This window comes from Melopsittacus undulatus, chromosome 4 (assembly GCF_012275295.1).
Source record: "Melopsittacus undulatus isolate bMelUnd1 chromosome 4, bMelUnd1.mat.Z, whole genome shotgun sequence".
NCBI classification, from domain to species: Eukaryota; Metazoa; Chordata; class Aves; order Psittaciformes; family Psittaculidae; genus Melopsittacus; species Melopsittacus undulatus.
This window is the reverse complement of record NC_047530.1, coordinates 47,044,637-47,069,229: the sequence shown is the minus strand read 5'-3', so window position 1 is coordinate 47,069,229 and position 24,593 is coordinate 47,044,637. Positions and strand designations below refer to the sequence as shown.

The following is a 24,593-nucleotide window of genomic DNA, read 5'->3' as shown; positions in this document are numbered from 1 at the left end:
AGGTGGCTCAGGACACTCTGAGGGGAGCAAGGGAAGACAGGTACAAGTGGAGGCGATATGCCAAACAGGCACCACGTTCTTGAGGTCTCACCAGCTCTTTGACCTGGCTGTTCAGGGTCAAAGCAGTGGGGCAAGGGGACGCATGGTGGGAACAGCTTCTGGTTTAGCAGGGACTGCGCCATAAGACATTTCCTTCTACAACAGGAGACAGATCACAGAGGGGTTTGGCAGCTGCTGTTGTCCAGGAAGGAAGGGTAAGAGAGTACTCTTCTTCCCAGGTGGTTCAGCTGCAGTTTGCAGGCAGAACTGAAGCTAAAAACTCTGGTTAATACACTCTGAGGGTCCAGGATAAACTAAACCAGAAAACATTTGGTTTCAGTTCACATCTTAGTGGTGGCTCATGTTTTATTCATAGTACAGGAAGGGCAGAAGCTCCCGTGAACAAAGAATTCACTTTTCTTCCTGTGCAGGTTTCAGAAAACCAGTCAGCAGTGCAAGGCTATTGAACTGAGGAGGACTCCAGTCACCCACTTCCTAATTCTCACAGCAGTTAAAGCCCTGCAGTCTTTTTTTACCTTTCACAGTCACAGGACTAGTCAAGCAAAGCTTTGATAGGATTATTCTGCTTTAATTACAAAATGCACTCAGACCAAAGGCGCAATAATACCTAGTACATATGTACACATTTCTCTCAATCGTAACACCAAAGATGAAGAATGCAGTCTGGCCCTGCTGTATATCAACCATTTCCCTCTGGCAAGATCTTTGGAGTATGAACAGACATCACAGTAATGCTTGAACTACTTCTTGTGCACAGGACACCAGACTCTGTATTTCATCATGTACTTTGAGATCCTGTAGGGTGGACCATACAAGAGATAAGTAAGAGAAGTGAAACAAACTGGAATCTTGGGGTGACCAGAGACCATATCCCACCACCCCCAAGAAAAGAAAAGCAGCGACTGGCCACTGTCCTTGCTGCAGTTAGGACAAGGTAGATAAATCACAAGGGTTTTTTATTGCTGGTGAACTCAAAACAGGCAACTTTAATCTACCAAGGAAGACACACAAACAAACAAATGTTAGGCCTTGTGCGTTTTTTCTCGATGTAAATGTCTCTACAACTTCAGTTCAGCCCCCGAGCTCTTGCCGAGCTGCCACTGAGACCCTGGTAATGTGCTCTGGGCACCTCTGTAAGATGTTGTAAGAAGCATCACATGTATTAAAAAGGGAGATTTTGCGGAAAAGACAAAGCTCTGACTGCAGCCACGTTGCTTAGAAAGGAGAAGTCTGGCTAATGCTGCTGCATTAGGTACATGGTATTATGTATAATTATTTTATTTACGAATTTGCAGGGTCCCTTTCTGTTTCTGGTGTGCAAGCTGCAAGTAAAGTGCACTTCTGGATGTAAATTACCACTCTATGAGGATGCAATAGCTGGGTGGTACACATCAGACATCAGTGGAAAGCAGACTACAATCACTGTTAACAATGGCACAGGCAATAAGGATAATGGAGTATGATACCAGATGCTGCTGGAAAACCTCTCCGTAGTTTGAGCATGTAAATATTACATCACTGAGCAAAACCAGTGTCATTTAGCAAGTACCTTCTAAAGACACATGACTGTTATCATGCACCAGGTTAGCTTTGTGGACAGCCACTTCTCCTTCCCCAGCCCTAGCTGCAGCTGAGTCACCAAACCCTGTTGCCAACTCCTTTTAATCATTTAAAAAGAGTTTTGCAACAGCTAAGGAGAAAGCAGGGATCTCGAGGATGTTTTACAAAGCTGAGGGTTTCAGATGATGCAGGGGTGGTGTAGGAGGCAGCATGACACCACACTTCAACTATGTTGTGAGAGGACAACCCAGCTTTATTTAGACACTGCTTAGTGACCCTGACAGACCCAGGGCCAAAATGGGGAGATCCTAACTCTCACCTGCACCCTCCACTTCTTGGTGTGGTCCAGCAGAGCTCATCTGCATTGTCCCACGTACAAATCTCATCTCCTTTTTTCCCCATGTACAGTGTCAGGTGACTATTTTGCTGGGTCTACCCACCCAAAACCATCAAAACTCCACCCTGTTCCTCTGATCTTGTAATACTGGCATCACAGCATGGACAAAAAAAAACAACTATTCAGTGTTTGTTCTCTTTTAAATTAATGAACTATAAAAAGGGAACTCTAAATACCCACCTAAGTATTCTGGATGCCTTAGGAGACATTGCATACCCCACAGCAGATCTGACTAACCAGTGTTTTTGTATGTCCATTGCCAGCAATGGATGCCATGTGAGAAGGATGGGGTAAGGGGTAAAATAACTGTGCCATGTGATACAATAAAGGATTAACACTGCCTTCCTAAGAGCAGAACTAACAAACAATCCTCCTTGCTTTTGCCCTCAGGAATGAGTACCCCAGGGGAAGGAGCAGGTTCACAGCAGGGCACTCCCTACCAGAGACAGACACCAGCACAGAAATAGCCCAGCCATTTCCAATGCAGGAGTGGAATCCTACAACACAATTACATTTTAAGCCAAACTGACCCCTGCTGCAGCTCTGTTGACCATGATGGAAGAACACTTCAAATTAATCTGGCCCTGCAGGGCAACTACAGCAAACCTTCCCCATAAACCAGTTAGGGGCAAGATACATGGGGCAGCTGGAAGCTCTGTATTTGTTGCTGATTTCAAAAGCCAGGACTTGCCAGAGCAAATGAATGAACCTGTGGCTGCCACTGTCAAGCACCTTCCCTGCACCACAGCTTTCCCTGTACTCCTCAAATGGCCCCAACAGGTTAAATTTCAGACTGTCCCTGGTGCAGGTACATTGGAGCCACTGCACTCCTTCCTGCTCCACCTCCCTGCTGCTGCTCTCACATCCTAACTCAACACCTCCCTCAGGCAGAGCATGCAGAATTGCTCTTCAGAGAGGGTTGTTTTACTTTTGGGTGGGTTTTTTTAATAACACATCAGGCAGCATGGCACAGCTCTTGCTGACTCCAACTATTGTCATAACTGTATGGCTGTGGTTATTTAAAGCAGAATTTGGGAAGAAAAAGTACATTATTTTGATACACTGAGAATACTGGCCAGAATTGAGCAGAATACATCTGTCAGTGCTGAAGAAAGGCAAGAACCAGTATCAGAGGCCCAAATCCTGGATGCCATGTCAGCCACATGAAGGTTTTGACCTTCAAATACAATGGGTTGCAGCCAGACTAAGTCATCGACATCACCAGAAACAAAGGAATCCCTGGGAAGGAGACAGAAAACCTCTGTGGCCTCTACAGTCTCTGCAAGGTTTGCACAGCTAAGATGGGGGCTGGAATCTGCAGCAGACTCTCAGGCGAGGTCTGCTTTGGGGGGACAGAGAAGATGGGAAGACTTACACTATTTCTTGTGCCTTTTGCCAAGATTCAGATTGCACAGATTACAGTAAAATTCACTTGGCAAAAAAGGCCTTTATTAAAAAAAGAAAAAAAGAAAAAAGAAAAAATTTCTAGTGAGAAATCAGGACTGAGATTTCAAAAAGTACAAGATCTGTATAAATTCAGCAAGATGTCCAGCACCAGACTTTTTCATGGTGCAAGAAAGAACCTGGGGAGAGGCTCCCCTCATGAGGGGAACACCATCTACCTCCCCAGCAGACTGCCAGTCTTAGGTTCTTCTCAAGAGCAGATGGATCTTCCTTGTTCCTGCAGCATCTCAGGTCCCACGGGAGGTATTGGTTGCAAGCAAGCACCTGAATATTGCCTAATGGAATAAGCCAATCACTAACTTAGCTGGCGTGTCCATGCCCGTCCACTTAATAGGGGTGTTTTTCTTTTTGGATGTATTTCCACCGTAGCATTTCTTTTTCTTCTGTCTCCACATAGAAGTGTAAGCAAAAGGACTGCTTTCATCTGTAATAAGTTAAAATCAGAAATTACCTAACTAACAAGTAACTGATACTGGTCCTTGGAGCCCAAAGAGTAAAATCCATAGAAAATTCATTGGTTCCATTTTTTGTCTGGTACATCCCATGCACGCCCCCATTAGAAAAATGGGGTTTATGAATCTTATCATACAGCGAGGAGCAGTACGTCAGAGCCAGAGCTGAGCGTCTGTGGCAGAGGTCTGGGCTCTCTCAGATTGCTAAGTGTTGCTCCAAGTCACTGCTCAATCAGTCTTCACATGGCCATTGGCCAAGGCAACAGGGACAGTGGGGGCCCCCGGCTCCGCAGTCTCATCAAACCGTAAGCGCAAGGTGTTTCTGATCACCAGCTGCTCCATGATGAAAGAAGCACAAAACCATGGGATGGCGTACTCCAGGGTGATCAGGCCCATGAAATCAAAATCAAACTGGGAATAGTCCCATGGGCAGGCATTGAACTGGCGCAGGATGAGGCCGGTGGTGAACTCCCAGAGGTATGTCCAAAGTGTGTAAATGAGACAGCGCACTAAAATGTTACACTTGTCTTTGAGATACAGATACATCTTCTCCACAATGAGGATGGAGGTGCCATATATGAAGAGCGCCCAGACACTGGTAACACCTGGGAACTTCCAGTTAAAGTTGACCACAAACTCCCAGGCAGCTGTGAACATCACCTCACAGAAATAGCCGTGAATGGCATAGAGGTACCATCGGGAGAAAGCAGTCAGGGGTTCTGCTGCAGCCATTCTTGTGACACACCCCAGCAGGCACCCTGAAATGAGAAGAGAGAGAGAAAGAGAGAGAGAAAGAGAGAGAGGAGTCAACAAAGAAGTCACAAGCCCTCACAATGGCACCACGCACAAACGTCCACAAAGGACAAATCTGAGAAAGAAGTTAATTTTAAATTGCTTAATTTTTACCACAGCAAATTTTAAGTCATAGAATCATAGAATGTTTGGGTTGGAAAGGACCTTAAAGCTCATCCAGTTCCAACCCCTGCCACAGGCAGGGACATCTCACACTAGACCAGATTGCTCCAAGCCCCGTCTAACCTAGCCTTGAACACTGCCAGGGATGGGGAAGCCACAGCTTCTCTGGGCAGCCTGTGCCAGTGCCTCAGCACCCTCACAGGGAAGAATTTCTTTCTAATGTCTATTCTAAATCTACCCTCTTTCAGTTTAAAACCATTCCCCTATCATTACATTGTTCTGTCATTACATGCCCCTGTAAAAAGTCTCTCTCCAGATTTCTTGTAGGCCCCTTTAGGTATTGGAAGACAAGAGTCTTACTGTATTATGCCATAAGGTCTCCCCTGAGCCTTCTCCAGGCTGAACAAGGTCTGGGGAAAGGTGGCACCTTACCAGGCTCCGAGTCTCAGAATGGGCCTGGACAACATATCCTGCTCTGCCTGAGAAGTGAGATGCAGCTGGTATTGCACTGGTGATAAGGAGGGACTCGACGTACAAGGGCTTTGCCACGGGTGAGGCTGGCAAAGAACTTACTGGTTGCAAGTCAGCAGAAAAATACAGTCATCTTGGAACTAGATGATCTTAGGGTCCTTTCTAACCCTAACCATTCCATGGTGTCACAAGGAGCACACATCACCTTTTTGCTCTTTGCAAGAAACAGCACTGTCCCCTACTTTTCTGATTCTAATATGGAATAGATTAGACAAACACACCATTGAAAACCTGAGCCCTTTCAGCTGTCACCTGCCGTCTTTATATCCAAAATGTTTACTGTAGTGAAAAGCTAAACTTTGATGTGAGCTACAGAAAGGGAACTGGAGGAGAAAATGTCAGTGGTTTTACACTTTCAGACACTGCGCCTTGCACCCATTATTCAGCTGAACTGTTAATTCTTCTGTTGAAGAACTCATGCATGACATGGCTGGGATTTGTAAAATAATTTTCTTATGGTCTCAGACTGCCTGATACCAAGTCAAAAAGCACAAGAGAACCATTGAAATCCATTCACATTTGGCATCAGGACAGCACAAAGGAGGAGAATAAAAAGGAACAGCTGAGCATAGAGAGAGGTGGTTAGTCATGATAAATAGGAAATGAGAACAAACTCTAACTGTCTCCACAGGAAGAAACTTGGGGAAGAGGTTTTGAAAAGGCACAATTTGCTTATCACTGAACTGTTTCAGCACAATTTGGTTTTGCACTTCTTGTATAGATTTACAGGTCCTAAGCATTGCTCTGCCATGCTACAGTCACTGTCCCAGTCACTGATTTTAAGCATAACTTCAGTGAAGCCTTGCAGATTTACACCACATGGTGTATTTGACCTCTTTCATTCTTAGAAAGTTGCTCTTTCAAGTTGGGTTTCTCTTGAGTCATTATCAGGCCCTATTTAACTTTTTTGTTCTGCACTTGTCAGTTCTGTGGCACAAAGTGCTAGGAAAGGACTACACCAACTTTACATACAGACATTCCAATGCCATCTGGAAAGAGAATGTTCATGCCCTGTTTTGTGAACAAGTGCCTCTCTGAACAAAGTATTAACATGCAGTATAACTGAAATTCTGATGCAAGGTGAGAGAAGAGAAATTTTATAAGGAAAAAGGATATATAATAATGAACATGCTGATATGCAAAATATCACAGGGGAATATTGATGCTGAAAAGGACATGCCCTGTTCACTCCTCTCTTAAATGGACACCCAAACAGTCTTGGCACTTCATATGGTGTGGGTCCTTGAACAAAAACCCATTTCCTAACAGCACAATTCATTTTACACAGGACACCGAACAGTTGCTACAGATCAGGTCAACAGTATATTGTCAGCTTGTAGGTAAAAGACCAAAAAGTCACCAAGAATTCTAACAGTTCAGTCCCAAGAGACCCTGCATGACAGCAGTGGAAGTAGCACATGAGAAATATGCAGGGGGTGTACATCCACACTGTCCACAAGAAGCTGATACGTAAGGAAGGGCACTGCAAACTTTCTCTCTGAGGAGAGTAACAGTTTGCCAATGTAAAGCTACTTGGTTAGTTTCAGCCAGCACAGCTGATGAGCTTAGAACTTTGAATCCTCATATCATTCCTCCATTCTCACATAATTTCAACAATGTCCTGGTTTCAGCTGGGATAGAGTTAATTTCCTTCCTAGTAGCTGGTGCAGTGCTGTGTTTGGCTTTAGTCTGAGAACAATGGTGGTAACACACCAATGTTTTAGTTATTACTAAAGTAATGCTTACCCTGATCAAGGACTTTTCAGTCTCTCATGCTCTGCCAGTGAGGAAGGGCACAAGAAGTCAGGAGGAAGAAGAAACAGGATACCTGTCCCAAACTAGCCAAAGGGATATTCCATACCACAGCATGTCATGCCCATTATAGAAACAGGGGGAAATTAGCCAGGAAGGGCTGACTGCTGTTTGGGGATGGGCTGGGCATCAGTCAGTGGGTGGTCAGCAACTGTATTGTGCATCACTGTTGGTTGGTTGGGTTGTGGGGTTTTTCATTTTTTCTCTCTCTTTGTTATCTCCCTTTTCATTATTATTAGTACTATATTTTACTTTAACTATTTTTATCTCTTTTTAACTGTTTTTATCTCAACCCACATGTTTTACGTTGTCTCTGATTCCCCTCCCCTTCCCACTGGCAGGGGGTGAGCGAGTGGCTGCACGCTACTCAGTTGCTGGCTGGGGTTAAACCACTACAAAGAACAAATTAATAGTCAGAGGTACAGACGTAAGGGAAAGCAGTAAGAAGGAAATGGGCTGTAGGCATCTTTTGTCAGAATGGGGATATATGGCTGCAGCAGGGAGAAATATTTTGTATCTGAGGAGACAGCAAAAGATGAAGAGTCCTTAAGAAGTCATCTCTATTGCTAGTAAGGCACTGAGGAAATACAGACTGTCACTATCCAGGGAAGAAAATTATTCTAAAGGTTTTACTAAGCTGCCAGGGATTGTATGGGGTTTTTCTCTTTTCAATAAGCCTTTCTAAGCTTTTCTATTTGTGGCCCTTAGTCTTTGCATTTCCCTCTACAGCTTTACATGAAATGTATTTGAACTGTTAGCTAGGAGCAACCACAGCACACAGTACTTCTGTAAGCTGTTCCTTGTCATTTGAAAATCTGTTCACAAAGTCAGGTCAAATGCACAGACGATCCCCCCCTTCTTATTCAAAGGATTCCCTCAACAGCTACTTCCATTGTCTTACACCAGCCCACTAAAGCTGAAGACTCACAGGAACATATCCAACAAGCTATGTCCTGTTCTACCCCACATCATTTCCTCTGTGCAATGAAGATTTCACTTCCCTGGTTCTATATCACATAATTGTTATCTATTTATTCCCTATTTATTTTTTAAACTTTGCAAAATATCTAGTCATTACACTAAAAGTCTAATAACTGAATCTAGACCATGTCTGCAACACAAGTTAAGCCACTGCAAAGACCACTGTTGACTTCTTTTGAATCCTGAGCCTTTCACCAGAACTGCCAGCATCAACATGCTCAATATTTGTCTTCTACTGTCACATGCCCAGTCAGCCCAAACTCTATGGGAGTTTCCTTCTTACCATATGCTGTCTGTTGATTTAAGAGCATCCCAAGGCAGGACAGATGCTGAACTGTGGTAGCCCAAATATAAACTGGGCCCACTGTGCTAAGCACTAAGCAAATCCATAAATCACAGGTCCTTATGTAACACATTTTATTCAAAATAATCCAAGAAGTACACAGTAAGACATAGAAGGGAATGGAGGATACCCAGGGAGACTGCAACAAGCTACAACACCTCATTGCGCAAGCTGGAGACTGTAAAATATAATGGTTACAAGTCACTGGAGCATTTACAAAAATTAAAATTGCAGCTGTTCCCAAGCATCTGATTCCCCAGCCATACTGAGCTGTCTGGTGCCTGGTAGGCAGTACAGCACAAGAAGTTCCCAAGAGGGAAATGAAGGAGAAAAGTACTGTTTTATTGGGCAGCTATTCACAATATCAAGCTGAAAAGTAGTTGCAGAACATTAGTGCGAGAAACATCCAAACACAAAGCCAACAGTGGATTCAACAGGAGATGCAGATTTGTGAAAAGCCTCAAGTAGATAATTGAACTTGGTGATGCAAGACTTTTAATGGAGCCACAGTAATACAGACCAAAAAGCTCTTGAATGTATGATATCTATTCAGTCTCCTGAGGAAAACAGAAGACATTCATCACTGAGGCAGTTATAGTGGGATGGGCAGTGGCTTCCTAAAAACCAGAAACTGCCATCTATGCAATTGTCTCATCAGAGAGCAAACGAGTCATGGATACTGCATGTGGCCAGCCATGTTTGTACTGAGGCTGCTCACACTGTGGTGTTTCGTGGAAAACAGGGATCTTCTAAATTCAAAGCTATGGAAATGCTTTCCATCATCAGCAAATTAGATTTCAAGCGGCTAACATAGAAATAGTTCCTCTAAAACACTCTGGCTGGCTTGCTTCTCCCAGGGATGGTAGAATACAGCTCCACCAGTCAACATCCTCCTCAGATTCCCTTCCACTCCTTAGCCATTCTACCTCTTAACCATAGCTCTGCCGCCATGCAGAGCAAACTCATCAGCCTGGTCACATCTTGCACAGCCACCATCTAACATCACCGACAGGCTCTGCCACTCATTACAGCCAGATGTCTGGACATGTTTTTGAAGGACCTCTGTCTGCATCTGGCCCAGAGGGGACTTTGTTTAATCTGCCTTCTGCCAAGAGGATGCCACCCTTGAGCACCTTTGTGATGACCACTGTCTGACCTTACTTCTTATGCTTGCCAGGCTTCTGGACCCTCCCTGCTCACCCTGCCTGTGCCAACTGCCTTGCCATACCCTGTTTGTCCTCTCCTGATCACCATGCTCCCCAAAGGGAGCGTTCTGTTTGTGCAGGGTGTGGTGTCATCACTCCTGGCACCACTGTTTTATAGAACACTGGTTCTGGATTTGGCTCCAAGACATTAGTTCATCAGTGTTTAAAGATTTATGAGTAAAGTCTTAGTGGTATTTATGTGCTGAAGTCATAACTCTGAGGAGATATTCATCCTTCAGGTAACCAAGAGCCTCAATTAACTGTGGCTCAGAAAATAGAATTTCGACTGCAATGAAGTGTGGAATAGTTCCAGCAGATTGATTAATCAAGCCCTGCAATGAAGCTAAAAGCATGCCACAGACCTATGTCTCCAAATACAGACTTGATGTCCATTCTCTACTCTTAGCGCTTTCAGGACGGATCTGGAGCCTTGGGATTTTGGTTAGTTCTGAATGTATTAATCATTTGTGCTGCTTTTCTCTCTGGACTCCATCTCCATCAGGATGCTTGTTGTCTCTCTTCCTCTGAGTTCCACCCACACCGCCACATATTGCAAGAAACAAAGCACAGCTCATTTCCAATCTGTATTTCCCCCTCATTTTCAACTCTAGCTCCTTTCCCTTAGAAGACGCATTGTTTCCCTGCCACTCCTCATTCACTTGCCCAGTTCCCTCTGTACCTGCTGGCAGTCTCTGATCCCTGCCTATCTTTCAAATCTGTTCCAGAGAGAATTGGGATACAGTAAAAGAGAATGACGACAAAAGGAGATTAAATGAATCCAATTACGAGACTAAGCCAAAGGGATGGAGAAGTGTAGTTCTTACCGGTAATGCCTGTGTGTGGGCTGCCCAGAAGGCACCATTTCACAATAGGAAGGAGAGAGGTAGGGTTTTCTTGGCAGGGAGCATAGAGGGGACTTTGCAGAGGACAGAGAAAACACAGAATCATAGAATGAAGACATAGTTTAAACAATAGTTTTCTGGCTATTGCGATCTCATTAATGGCAGCAGAAGTGCAGAAAGGTGAGACCTTCTATGCCCTGCCTCACACATAGCATCATCTTAACTCAAACACACCTTAACCCACAGTGACCATTCCTTTTAATAAAGGCAGCAGCTCTTTACTTACAGTGACCAAGAGGGGCCATGTATGCTCCTGACAGAAGATGAAAGCCCTCAAGAGTCAAGCAAGCCACCAGACTTGCAAGACAAATCTGTGAAAAAATTACAGGGTCCGAACTTGGCATCTAGAAGTAGTATCCCCAAATCTTCCTAGCATCTCTTTCAGGTAAGGTCATATCCTTCTCCAAGCCTGTTGCTAGACTCCTGAGCCTCACCTGCTGCCCTCTTCTATATGGAAAAGCTGACCCAAGTCCCCAGCATATGCTGATACTCCCAAGCAACCAAGTGAACAGGAAGGTCCCAGGTGTCCCTGAAATGGCCCCAACACAAAGCAGGAACTTTGAAGCCAGAGCCCCACTGTTGGAGCAGGCAGACCTTCCCACCAACACTGCAGAGGAGGAAGCCAGCACTGTGGAAGATCTGCCCCAAGGAGATGGCATGCCCAGGGGAGCACAACCTGCCCTGACAATCTTTATCAGCCTTCCTTCAGTTCTGGGTGCTCAGTTGCTGGATTTACCTTTATTTTAACCTGGACAGTAAGTCCAGGCTGATTTCATTCTCTGCAATGAGAGCAGAACTGAGTTTCTAGAACCCGTTTTTGGTTTGCTCCAAGTTTGCAGCCCATGACTGCAGGCCTAGGTCCCCCAATGGACAACTGCCTGACTTGTAAGCAGCTGGGAGCTGGACCTCTTCATTTCTAACCATGCATTCAAGCACAGTGCCAATCAATATTCATGTCTGGTTTTGAAAGCTTGAGCTTAATACGTCGCATTAGGTGACTGAAGCAAATCTGACATTCAAAGAACATAATGCACATCATGGCTTACCAGCAAAAGGCAACCCGAAACAGTGATGAATGGAGAGGGAGAGAGAATTTATCCCGAGAACATGCTGAGAGTTCACAAGATTTTTCTGCAGCCAATATCCTTTCCACTGTCACTAGAGAGCCAATAGATATAAAGAAGAGACAACATTAAGGTCAAGACATTATGTGTCACCCATCTTTCATGGTTTCTAAAGCTGATGGAAATCCAGACAGTTCTTTTTTGAAAACGGCTTTTTTTTTCTTTGTTTGTTTTTTTCCTTTCTTTTCTTTTAGCAAATGCTCCATCTTCTTTCCAAAGGAAAATGAAAAGCAAACACACCAGTTCACTCCAACACTATAAAATAACAAATTGACTTGGACAACTCAGAGGTCAGTATCCGTAACAACTAAATATGCTTAGACCAGCTTCTCTGAACAATCTGCAGAAACGAGCCAGAATCAGCATGCAGTGGAGGAAAGCCAGGTTTGAGGGAGGAAAATAAAAAGAGAAGAGACAAAAAGTCCAAACTTATTCCACATTGAAAATGAAGCTTGGCAGAGAAAAATATGATCAAGGCAGTGAAGTCAGAGTATCTAAAATCCTAGCCTGCTAATGCCCTGACACAATCCAAGTCACTTACATCTGTAACAGCAGTGTGTATAAAAAGAAATAAATACATAAAAACAAAACCCGAAAGAAAAACCTTAGAACTATTGACAGATCCAAGGCAGTCTCTCCTCTTTTGCTGCAGGTAACACTCAAAGCAGCATTTCAGACAGTGAGCTGCTTCTTTTACTGGAAAATTTGTGCAACATACACACAGCTGTAAAGAATCCTTTCCCTCTCCTTATATTACCCTTCACCAGCACACAAGCCTTTACAAACTCCCAGCATTCAACTGATAGTAGGTAACTGGATAGTGTGGATAGTGTAAACACCTGCAGCTAGCAACTACAGTCACTCTTCACCTAGGAGAAAGAACCGCTGCAGATCATAATGAAACCTAACATCTTGGTCTAAGCAGATTTAGGTTTATACCTTGCAAGCAGAAGGCACTGCATAAAGACAGGTGAAACAGGAGAGCGTACTCTTTAAAGCACCTTCAGAAACACAGGCCAAAACTGTCAAAAAGTTTTCTTCTCCCTTTCCCCTTTCAGAGTTCTCTTGATAGCATTTCTGCAGAAAATCCTTTTCCCTCCTGAAGATATATTTTTTTTCCTTTCCAACATTAAACTTCTGCAAAGATGTGAAAGAACCAGTTATGCTATCTGCTGTTCACCAGACTATGATTCGTCAAGTTTCTTCCTAACAACTCCCATGGAGAATCTTTAGCAGATTGTTAAATGATTCCTTTTCACCAAAGGAATCCTTGTGGAACCTCTTCTTCTTAATTTCAAGTTCACACAGGTCCTCAGAGTTAGAAACATCCTGGAAACGAAGGGTAGAAGAGGATAAATCTCAACCCTACTGACCACGTCTGACAGATCCTCAAGTACGCAACTGTGCCTACAACCGGGAAAGGCACCTTCTCTGAACAGTTTCCCAGAGTTCCTCTGACTGATGCCCATCAATTAGCATAGGGATTAATCATGTCACCACTGGCTTGCAAAGTGTGTAATCAGCACTGGAAATATATTGTATGTGCAAATAAACTAGTGGTGAGTTTTGCACTCTGTTGTTCAGGTTTAGTTCAATTCAGAAAACAAGCAGCAGCCTGTAAGTGCATCACTCGGGTAAATTTGTCTTTGTAGACCAGTCAAATTTTTCTCTCCTGAATAACAAGCCAACAAGAACTTAGGTTTCAGGGCCTAGTTCTACACAGCAGACATACTCCTCCTCTGTGCTGGGTACTTTGTTGCTATTTACATCTTTGCAAAAGAAGGCTTTCATTTTTAGTGCTGTAGTGCTGTTACTTCCTCAAGGTATCTGGAAACTGCCTTCAGGTTACAACCACAAACACACCATCTTTGTGGCTTATGTAGACAGGCTTTTGTGTATCATCTCCAGCAGTCACAGCCCTGTAGGAGCACCCATCACTGGCGGGAGGTTCCAAATGCATACGTCTGTCCCAGATGGTAGCACTATAGACAAAATTGAACATCCCACCTTTCAAAAGTATAAGTTTAAGACAGCTGAACTTCTTGCATCTTCAGTTGTGTCAGAATACCTCACTGTAAGACATATATTCCCTTAATATTACTACCAGCAGGAGTGGCTAGGTGTTAGTAAATCAAGGTACCATAGGTCTGCACAAACACACATGGAAACACAGTCTGTGCCTCAAAGATCATACCATGTCATCCTTCTTATTTACTGCTGCTGTAGGACTACAAACTGGAATCCCATTTATTCTGGTTTTCAGGCTTTAAACAGAAAATGTTTCAAAACACAGCTCTTTTCTCATAAATATTTAATTCCCAATGATTGATAAAGCATTCTCACAATCCAAACACAGGCACCAATTGGCCCAGGTCCCCAGAGAGGTCAGACACCAGTTGACTCTGGATCCTTTCACTTGGCTCTGGAAGCTGCTCATTCCAGAACAGATAACTCATGTTGATGCACAATACAGAAAGTTCATGTTTTCACTGTCAGAGCTTCTCTTTCATTTACAAAAGCATGTATGTCCCTCTGGACAGTCCAGATAGTACTTTTCACCAACTCTGAATTCCCCTCACAAAAGTGTTTGTGGTGGTAAGACATAGGCCCCAGGAACATGTGGGGACACAAGTGCAAAGGAGCAGGAGTTTGTGGCCCAGTGGCTCTGTCCACCTGGGGATGTGATGCATATAGTTCTTCCCCAGTGCTGGGCTCCAGAAGCAAAATACTCATAGCAGGGAGAATTAGCTACTGCAGACCCAGACTATGTTTTCAGTAGCTTTGATCCTACTACTTTGGGCTTGAAGCTGTTTGAAACTGAGTATCGGGTTTGTCTCTGATCTGACCAAAGGTGGCCTGAGTATCTGAAACTTACTGCCCCCTTTAACCCATCCACAATATCAGTTGACCCAGCAAAATGCATTATTTCTCCTTCGAAAACCATGTTGCACTTGATTTTGATAAGAAGGGAATACTGAGCTGAGCATACTTTCCACAGCTCCCAGAAAAAGACTTATTTGTGAATAGTCTCATGGCAGCCTAGTGGCCAAATACTGTGAAACACAGAACACTCTCAGCTGAAACCCTGGAAGAGATGCTGTCCCCTCCCTCCGACAAGAATGTGTAGGAGGAAGTGGTAAGACCATGGCTTCCCATCTGTGAAGTTCAGTTCACCTTTAACACCTCCCATAATTAGTTTCTCTTTCTGTCAAGTACCAAGCCTTCACTCCTGTTTGTCGACTTGTTAAGAGGAAGCTTACTGCAGTCTGCACCTGGTCAAAGGACTCAGTTCCTCACAGGCCTAGTAAGCACAACCAGAAAACAACCACAGCTGTGCCATCCTCTGCAGCATGAAGGCAAGCCTGCCATCCTGGAGTCTCATTCAAAAGCAGGCAAGGCCTTTTAATGGAAGGGTTATTCTACTGGCTTCTTTCCATTGAACTGTAACCTTAGCCTCTACCCAACTACCATGTAATTGTCCTTTTGTACTTAGACAGAATGGCCTTACCCAGGGGGGACAAGAGTGTCCTGTCCCATTAATGAATGAAAGAGCTCTCAAGCAGAGCAGGGCTTTCCCAGGGTCATACTAAGTTCTGGCAGGAACTTTCATTTGTGGTGCCCTTAACTCCTCTTTTCAGCTTTTATTTTGCCATCCCCTGAAGATAAAAGATTAAAGATATGCTCCAAACAATTGCTTGTTATTTTAGGAGACACAATTTTTAAGTTACCTGGCAAAAAGCTGATCCCTCCTTTTTGTAGTCACTGAGATCTCACTGACTGAAACACACCTCTGACAGCGACTTACTTCTTTGAGATTCAGCCTCCAGTAATCTGCCTTACACTGTTACTGCACCATGATACCATTCTAGCAAATTAATTATTTGCATGACCCAGTTTTACTAGCTTTTGAATTTCATACAAACGTCTGACACACACACAAAGGACTAAATTCATTCATGAATTTCAGGCACTTAAAAAGGTACTTTCATGTGCAAGCTTTATCTCCATGAGCTCCCATCTGTAGTTACTAAAGCCTGTGAAGATAGCTAGAGATGGAGACAAAACTGGAGTTTGAGCATTCCTGATACTTCAATTCCTGCATCTCTCCAGTACCTACTCAGAGGTGCTTAAAGCATGTGCAGCACTCATTTATCCACTTCAGTGAAATACCTGAGGTTACATAGGGCAATTTCAGGTCTTATCAAACAAGACTTTTATTCTTTATCTTGTTTTCCTTCAGGGCAACAATAGGTACTTCATGCCTCTGGGCAAAGAGCCAGCTGAACAAAGATGCCAGTTCTCATCTGTGTGCTGGGAACTGAGCTGTCTTATAAGACTAGAAAAGAATTCCTCAGTTTTATCTAAAACTGTTTGATACTGCTCACACTGGCCACCAAAAAAAAGGCCTTTCCAAAACCCTCAAGCCCTAAATTCTTTGTAAACCATCTTTAAAATCTGCTCAACAAACAAGCATCAGATGACCCATAACAAATGGAACCAGAGAGGCACCATATGTTACCCTGTCCCTGCTTATGTAAAATGCTTAAAAGCTGTCATTTTCATGCCCAAATATGCATCTACTATTGACAATCCCAGAGGAACACATGCCATTCTAGAGTCTGTCCATTTCTTTCTAGAGGTACACAAACCTGCAGCATGTAAGGTCTTTTATGACAATCACTCAGGCAATAAACTGTTGGTAGGATGAGTAAGAATTTCAGTTTTTATCTTCCACCATGCGTAAAGCAACCTAAATATGCTTCCATTATATAACTAGTCTCAATACATGCAACAGACCCGCCACATTACACATACGCTAAACAGCACAACATCCACTGCTTTGTGTAACGCTTCATAACAATGCCAAGGCGTTCAAAATAAAACACCTTGACATTTTCCAACCATGCTCTTTGTGCACGGGCTTCTACTAACTGAGAACCCAGAATAAGCACTGCAGCTAATCAACTTACTTCAATCTGTCTTAATTGTCTCAGAGTTTCCACAGCTAAAGACATGCAAAGTTAACTTGAATGCTACATATGCACAGTCAACTTTTAAATGAATGTGCCTCAGCCAAAGCAGTTGTGCATGTGTAGAGCACAGATACTTCTAACAGTGCACATCCATTTTTGAAAAGAACTGGAGTGTGACTTTTGCTAACTCATGCTGATAATAATTTTCTCAAGTATTTCTTATACTCAAGTCACTCTTCAGTCACCCACACTTAGACACTTTGGCACCACAAGTACAAAGTATGAAGTTTTACACCCCATTCACAACACTGACAGACCTTCACCCCTTCTCCAATGAGGTCTACAACGATCTGTATATAAGCACAGGGAACATCATCTAATGCCTGGAAATGGCCCCCATTCAGCAGCCTTCTGTCACCATCTTCCCTGGTAGAGCTGTGGTGTGTAAAGAATTCCAAGAGTCTGGCTAACAGCAGACTCAGGAATTGGACATCAGAGGATGCTGCCATAAAGCAAACCTCTTTTGCAGAGCTGCACAAAGGCTCAGCAATCAAAAAGTAGGGGACACTGGAGACCCACTCAACACCTCTTATGCTGGAAGTACTAAAACTAAAATATCATCTAGAATCCAGTAGCACTCACAGAGCAATTATAAAATGCACTGACATTTCTACCACAAAGCATGAAAAAGATAAGCAAGTAGCAACCAGGACTTGATGGAGAAGCAGTCCTCACCACTTCAGTCTTCACTGTCAAATGCTCTGACCACACCACCCAAGCCCTAGAAGGCAGACACAGAGACTGTGAGAATGAAGACCTTGGGCCCACTGCAGGAGAGGATCTGGTTCAAGACCATCTTAAGAACTTGACCATGCACAAGTCCATGGGACCTGATGAAATCCATCCGCAGGTCCTGAAGGAGCTGGCAAATGAAGTTGCTAAGCCACTGGCAATCATATTTGAAAAATCATGGCAGTCAGGTGAAGTTCCTGATGACTGGAAAAAGGGAAATACAAGCCCCATTTTAAAGAAGGGGAAAATGGATGACCCGGGGGACTACAGACCAGTCAGTCTCACCTCTGTGCCTGGCAAAATCTGGGAGCAGATTCTCCTGGAAGGCATGCTAGGGCACATGAAAAACAACAAGGTGCTTGGTGACAGCCAGCATGGCTTCACTAAGGGGAAATCCTGCCTGACCAATTTGGTGGCCTTCTATGACGGGGCTACAGAAATGATGGACAGGGGTGGAGCAGTTGAAGTCATCTACCTGGACTTGTGCAAAGTGTTCGACACTGTCCCACATTACATCCTTGTCTCTAAATTGGAGAGACATCAATTTGACAGGTGGACCACTCGGTGGATAAAGAACTGGCTGGATGGTCGCACTCAAAGAGTTGTGGTCAACAGTTCAATGTTCAGCTGGAGACCACCAGAGACCCTGAGGTGTCCCTCAGGGATCGGTGTTGGTACCGGTCTTTTCCAACATCTTTGTCAGTGACATGGACAGTGGGATTGAGTGTGCCCTCAGCAAGTTTGTAGATGAAACCAACCTGTGTGGTTCGGTTGATACGCTGGAGGGAAGGAATGCCATCCAGAGGGACCTTGTCATGCTTATGAGGTGGGCTGATGCCAACCTCATGAAGTTTAACCATGACAAGTGCAAAGTCCTACACCTGGGTCGGAGCAATCCCAGGCACAGCTACAGGTTGGGCAGAGAAGAGATTCAGAGCAGCCCTGCGGAGAAGGACTGGGGGGTGGTGGTCGATGAGAAAATGAACATGAGCCAGCTTCAGTGTGCGCTCACAGCCCAGAAAGCCAACCATATCCTGGGCTGCATCAAAAGGATTGTGACCAGCAGGTTGAAGTAGGTGATCCTGCCCCTCTACTCTGCTCTTGTGAGACCTCACTTGGAGTATTGTATATAGTTCTGGTGTCCTCAACATAAAAAGGACATGGAACTGTTGGAACAAGTTCAGAGGACAGCTATGAGGATGATCAGGAGACTGGAGAAGCTCCCATATGAAGATAGACTGAGAAAGTTGGGGCTGTTCAGCCTGGAGAAGGCTGCATGGAGACCTCATAGCAGCTTTTCAGTATCTGAAGGGGGGCTATAAGGATGCTGGGGAGGGACTCTTCTTTAGGGACTGTAGTGATAAGACAAGGGGTAACAGGTTAAAACTTTAACAGGGGAAGTTTAGATTGGATATAAGGAAGAAATTCTTTACTGTTAGGGTGGTGAGGCACTGGAACATGTTTCCCAAAGAAGTGGTAAATGCTCCATCCCTGGTGGTGTTCAAGGCCAGGATGAACAGAGCCTTGGATGACAAGGTTTAGTGTGAAGTGTTCCTGCCCATGGCAGGGGGGTTGCAACTAGATGATCCTGAAGTCCTTTCCAACCCTAACTATTCTGTGATTCTATGATTCTAAACAGAAAGACCTTCCTAAAGTGGATACATGGATGGGGTTGTTGAGAATCTGTGCTGTCTCACAAAGCAATACACAAATTGATGCAAGTCTTAGGGTCAGCATAGCTTACTATAAGAGAGGTCCAAAGGGCCAAATAGTGCAGCACCCTTACACAGGACTGACGACACTTCTGCTTTACTACCAGGTTTGCCCTGATCTGCAACATGACTTTGGATGAGTCACTCCACTGTGCCTCTGGCTGCCATCTGGCTAAGTAGACTAAACTATTTGGTGTGAGGGCTGCACATAACTATAGTTTAGTTTGGCAGGTAGCACAATTGGTTACCGATACTGCCAAAAGCTGTCAACCAAAACTGGAATACAGAGAGCAACTGCAGCCAGTCACTTGCAGAAGCATCGTAATCAGATGGAGTCAAAAAGGCTGCACATGAGGTGGCTCTCATGATCAGACTCATTTGCTCACTCATCTGTGTCACATGGATTCCCAAGTTTGCCAAAGCGTTTCTTTCAGGGAGTCTGAAGGTGCATCTCTACACCAGATACAAGCATTTATATTTAACAGCATATTCAATAAGCTTCTCTGTACAGCACTTAAGAGTGAGTAATTAAAGGAAACATTACTGCAGTAGAGCTTCTCATTAGCAACCTAATTAGCTTTCTGAAAATAAATAACATTCCTTTCTATAAAGGGAAGAGATGACCCATTACATCCATCAGACAAGCAAAACAAATGCTGAAGGTAGGGGAAGATTTGTTCAGGGAAACAACAAGAGAAGCATCCAGCAGCAGTATGATTAAAAAGGAAGATGAACAAATGACAGTGACTCATGAAGACTGGACTATACAAGTGGATGTGCAGGACTGGTACATGCCTATCTGTGGGTGCATCCAGCATTCATCACACTGAGCATTTTCCTTTTTCTACCTCTATGACCCACTGATAAGCCATCAGCTGGGATGCTGAAAAATTCCATACTCCAACTTGTTTTGAAAGCCAGCTTTAACAGCTCTCAAGTTCAACCACTCAGAGTGACAAACAGCTCTCTCTACAGGCAAAAATTCCCCCAAGGTCATATGTTCTGACTATTAAAATAATCTCAAAATGACCATTAAAATAAACAATGATTTAATGTCACATGCAGCCCATTTCAGTGGCCCATGGAACAAGGGAAGCAATGGTTATGAAGTATACATGAAGATATATACATGAGGTATACCTCTCCAAGCTTCAGAGAATGGAGCTCTAATAAGTTACCATGCCCTGAAAGAGTTAAGCTTGTGTTTCTTGATAAGTGTGTGTTTGGTATCAGTGTGAGTGAGCAGAGTCACAGGCATCAGTGTTGTGCAGTGTGTATGTATGTACAGATGAGAGAAAACAAAGGATACAAGTCAACACATCCAGCAAGAACTCTGGTATTACAACAGTTTGATGAGCCATTTCATTGCAGAGCAATGGACAAAGGAGAAATAAGCCACAATGGCGATGAGCATCCTAACATCCACAACCTCAGGTAGCAGCAAATATATCAAATCATGAGCATGCAGTTGCATTTTCAGCCATTTCCATGTTTGATGTATATTTACATTTCCCTAGCAGGAAAGCTGAATACTCACAGCTTTCAAGAGTGATTGCAGCAAGGGCAGAGCTCAGCCGTGCAAAAGATTTCACAGCTATATCACTATGGAAACCACAAATCCACAGCCTGCTCATCTACTTCTTTTGCTGATTAAAAAAAAAAAAAAGCCAATAACATAAGGCAAAGGTTTCTTCCAGTTTATCATCATCTCACTTCTGTCACGACCACAGGAAGACAAACGTGTTTTACCTGCTTCAGGACCAACCCCTACTTCCTGGAGATCCTTCACGAAACCTACTCCACCTCTCACCCAGCTGGAGAATCTTCCCCCCCCCACAGGAAGCTTCCACCACTTCTTTCAGTGAGGATTCTTCAAACACGGTCTGGGATTTTAATCTTAGCCTCCAGAGCTTCACTCAGCTTTCAGACCAGGACAACTCCAAAGGCAGCTCAGTGTACAGCAAATCCAGCTAGCAGGCATAATGAGAAGCTGAAAACTGCTCTGGACACAAGTTGTAGTGTCTTGTTTTGACTGAAGTACCATTCACTTTGTTTCCTCAAAGTTCTTTAAGAACATTTGAAGTGCTCTCAAATGGGGTAGGGCACATTACAAGACAGCTATAAACGTAAGAGTTAAACTTTTGCTTTAAGAAGCCCATAATTCCTACAGCAGTTGCTAGTTACAAGTAGGTTTTCCCACACTAAAAATCTGAACACCCCTCACCAAAAGCCTAATAGCCAAGTGCCCTGAGTTCAGCAGTAGCAGTCATTTTTTCTCCTTCTTAGTAGCTGGAAACAGCGCTGATAACACCAATGAAATTCTGGAAGATGCAGAAAGAAAATGTGGAAATGCTCAAAAGTCTGCAACACAGCATGCATGGTGTAGCCTGGGTGTGTGAAATGGCTGAAGGAATCTTCATACCAACAGCAGGAGAGAAAAAGAAAGAAAAAAAAAAAGTAAAACCCCTCTGCATCTAAGTATGTGCATTTTATGCTGAGGAACAGCCTCTGAACAATACTTCAGCAACACCTTACCAGAGCTTAGAGCAGTTCATGGAAGAATCAGAGGAGAATTCAGTCTCTGAAGCTCCATAAGTCCTCAGTGCCTTTCAAACTCAGCTGCTAATTGACAACCACTACATAGACAAAAGCCCATTAGTAAACAAGTTGGGGAAAACATTTTTCACAGATGCTCCCAAACAGCCATTTAAATACATTCCTCTCCATGGGGAGAAAAATCCTGTCTGTGCTCAGGGAACTTCTAGACACTTTGGCTTCTCTACAAGACAGAGCCAGGACCAAACTGACAGTACAAGTTCTCTTACCAAACCCAAAGCCATTCTACATAAAAGTTGCAGCCGCACTACCTCCCTTTTGCAAAAGAGGCCAGAGTAGTCAGTGCTCCCATCTTGGTCCTAACTCATTGCCTTCACCTCACAGCCAATTCCAGGCTGGCAATACCAGACACAGCCCAGTTTCACTGATGTCACAAGAGTTCCTACCACAGCCCACAGGAAGACCAAAGGTTACTTCTGTGTCCTTTTGGATGTCACAACCACACATAAGGCAGTCTCATGGAGGACAAGCTGAGTGGAGTGGTGATCATAACCTACAGGGTCGTGCCCCCATGGCTTTGGAAGGAGATCTGTCTGCATCTCCAGCAGACAGCATCCTAAACAGCCTGAGCGGATGGAACATACAGGAGGCATTGGAGGAGTGAATAATTCATAGTCTTGTTCTGCTGCCAATGGATCTATGTTTTCCTGTGCCCATACAGTGCTCAGTTTTTGTTTTAACAGTAATAGGAAACGTCTGTGCTTCCTTTGACGGTTCTTGAGGGCATGCGATCAGCAGCATTTGCTCTGCTCACAGCAATAGTACCATACACCAGAGCACTTGTCAGACACAGCCTTCTACAGAAGTACTCATAAGTGCATAATTGACAAACTGGCTGGACTCATCCCAAGACTCAGCCATCACCAGTAGCCTCCTCAGGAAGCTGCTGACACTTGCTTTGTCATAACCTTGCAGCACTGGCCTGGACTTTACTGCTCAGTAGATGACACTTTTTGACCAACTGAAACTCTGTATTCAGCTACACAATGGGCATCAAGATCACAGCTGGAGCTTGAGGCAGCAGCTGACCCTGCCTATTCACACTGTTAGCACTGCCACAATTAAGTCTACTGCTTTTTTTCAGCAGCTGACTGGATCTGCTCCCCAGTCTGAGAGGGACAGGGGTCTATCAGAGCAAGAATGTTGTTCCACAAGAGTGGGACAACAGAATAGCCTAGCACAGGGTCTCTTGGGTACTGCCATAGAGGATAATGAGCCCCTTGATAGAGGATAGGCTGAGGGAGGAAAGTGTTACATCAATCTAAGTTCTATATATGTAGCACCTACATATTCAAAGCGAGCTCCCAGTTAAAGTACTGTGCACGACCTACCCATGAAACCTTATCCACAGCAAGGAAAACAATACTGTAGCCTGACCCACTGCAAGCCTATCAGAGCACCTACGCTTAACCTCCTGTGAGGGCACACCACCACACACTGCAGACACACAGAGTGCTCTGAAACCCCTACAGGGTTTGAAGATTGCCATTCTATTCCCACAATGTCCAGCCCATCTACCAGGATCAATATAAAGTGTCGCTTTGAGATAAAAATCACCCTTTCAATCTGATAGCATTTTACATCCACTCTGTGGAAGCATAACAGACAAGAGACTGGCAAAACAAGTCTAAGAAGACTAGCAGAACAACACACTAGTGAATCAGGTGCAGAGACTGCACTGCTTGTTAGGGCCAGGAATAGATTCCTCATCATCCAACTCACACCTGTGCTCCTCTGCTTGTATTACTGGGGAGAGCAATCCTCTGCTCTTTACCTACTGCTCTGATTTAGCTCAAAGATGCTGCTCCACTGTCCTAATTGTTTTAAATGCCTAAGGCTATTTGAATGTGAGGTTTTAAAGAAACAATAACACTGGAATAAGTCTGGCAATATAAACTGCAACCAATCGGAATGATGTGGCTCAAAGCAGACAGAAATCAAGAGCAGTATGCAAATGACGATCTTACACTTCCAGAAAGCAACCTGAGGTTTGAACCGATGGAAATAACTTCACGTTATTTGCCATCCTTAATACATCCTACAGATCTAAATTTCCAAAGGTCCCATTTGACAATGCAGTCAGCTCTGTACTCAGAGAACTGCTCTGGTTTTCTGGTTTATGAGTGCACCCCCACCAGTTCTACCCTCCAGCCCTTACCTTTTCCAGGGAGGAATCCCGGAGCTCTCCCGCTTCTTGGTCAGGTCCTGGTTCACAGCATTCGCAGGTCAACTGGGTTGCCTCCAGCAAGTCCAAGCTGTTTCAGATGCCAGCTGTTTTTGGACCAGGTGCGTGTGACCAACAGCTAATACACCAACCAGACAGCCTTCCTAAACCAAAGAAGTACAGTTTAATCTTAAATGAAATACAGTGCAAGAGCAGCTTTAAACACTGAAAGAGCTATGTGTATGGAAAACTTAGCTTGAGCACATTGGGCCCTGGCAAACCTTACTTCTTCAGAGCACCAGAGGGGAACCTGTACCAGCCCCCCTACCCGGAACAGCTCCTGGCAGCCACCACTCCTCTGGTAAAACTGAGTCTTTCTACTCCCACTGTCCTGGATCTGAGCCACAGTAAACACACTGAGCAATTTCACTGGAGCCACTGACCAAAGGTTCCTCATTGCTACTATCTCAGTCAAGGTCTTGGTTAACCCTTGAAGTGTCTACCAGAAAGTGCTTTATCTCTATTTTCCCAGATGTCTCCCAATATGCGAAATAAGCCCATCAGCTGGGGCTGTACTACTTCTCAAGTGC

General features: G+C 44.1%; 2 protein-coding genes across 3 annotated transcripts in view; both read right to left on the bottom strand.

Annotated features, from left to right (window-relative positions):
* Nucleotides 1-24,095, bottom strand: part of RAD51B (RAD51 paralog B) — a 466,503-nt gene extending 442,408 nt beyond the window's left edge. The window contains exon 1 of the transcript XR_004080584.2: nucleotides 23,998-24,095. The gene's annotated coding sequence lies outside the window, so the exon portion shown is untranslated. The remainder of the gene's footprint in view (nucleotides 1-23,997) is intronic.
* On the bottom strand, nucleotides 1,000-24,162 carry TMEM229B (transmembrane protein 229B). Of its 2 annotated transcripts, XM_031049034.2 has the most exons (3): nucleotides 23,998-24,018; nucleotides 11,669-11,780; nucleotides 1,000-4,691 (listed from the first exon to the last, which is right to left on the bottom strand). In XM_031049034.2, exon 3 carries the CDS (start codon nucleotides 4,663-4,665, stop codon nucleotides 4,162-4,164), a length of 504 nt encoding a protein of 167 aa, XP_030904894.1. In that variant the 5' UTR covers nucleotides 4,666-4,691; nucleotides 11,669-11,780; nucleotides 23,998-24,018; the 3' UTR covers nucleotides 1,000-4,161. The 2 variants fall into 2 exon arrangements, with proteins under 2 accessions (XP_030904894.1, XP_005149311.1); XM_005149254.3 differs by lacking the exon at nucleotides 11,669-11,780 and having other exon boundaries at nucleotides 23,998-24,162.
* Nucleotides 24,163-24,593: the final 431 nt, after the last annotated feature.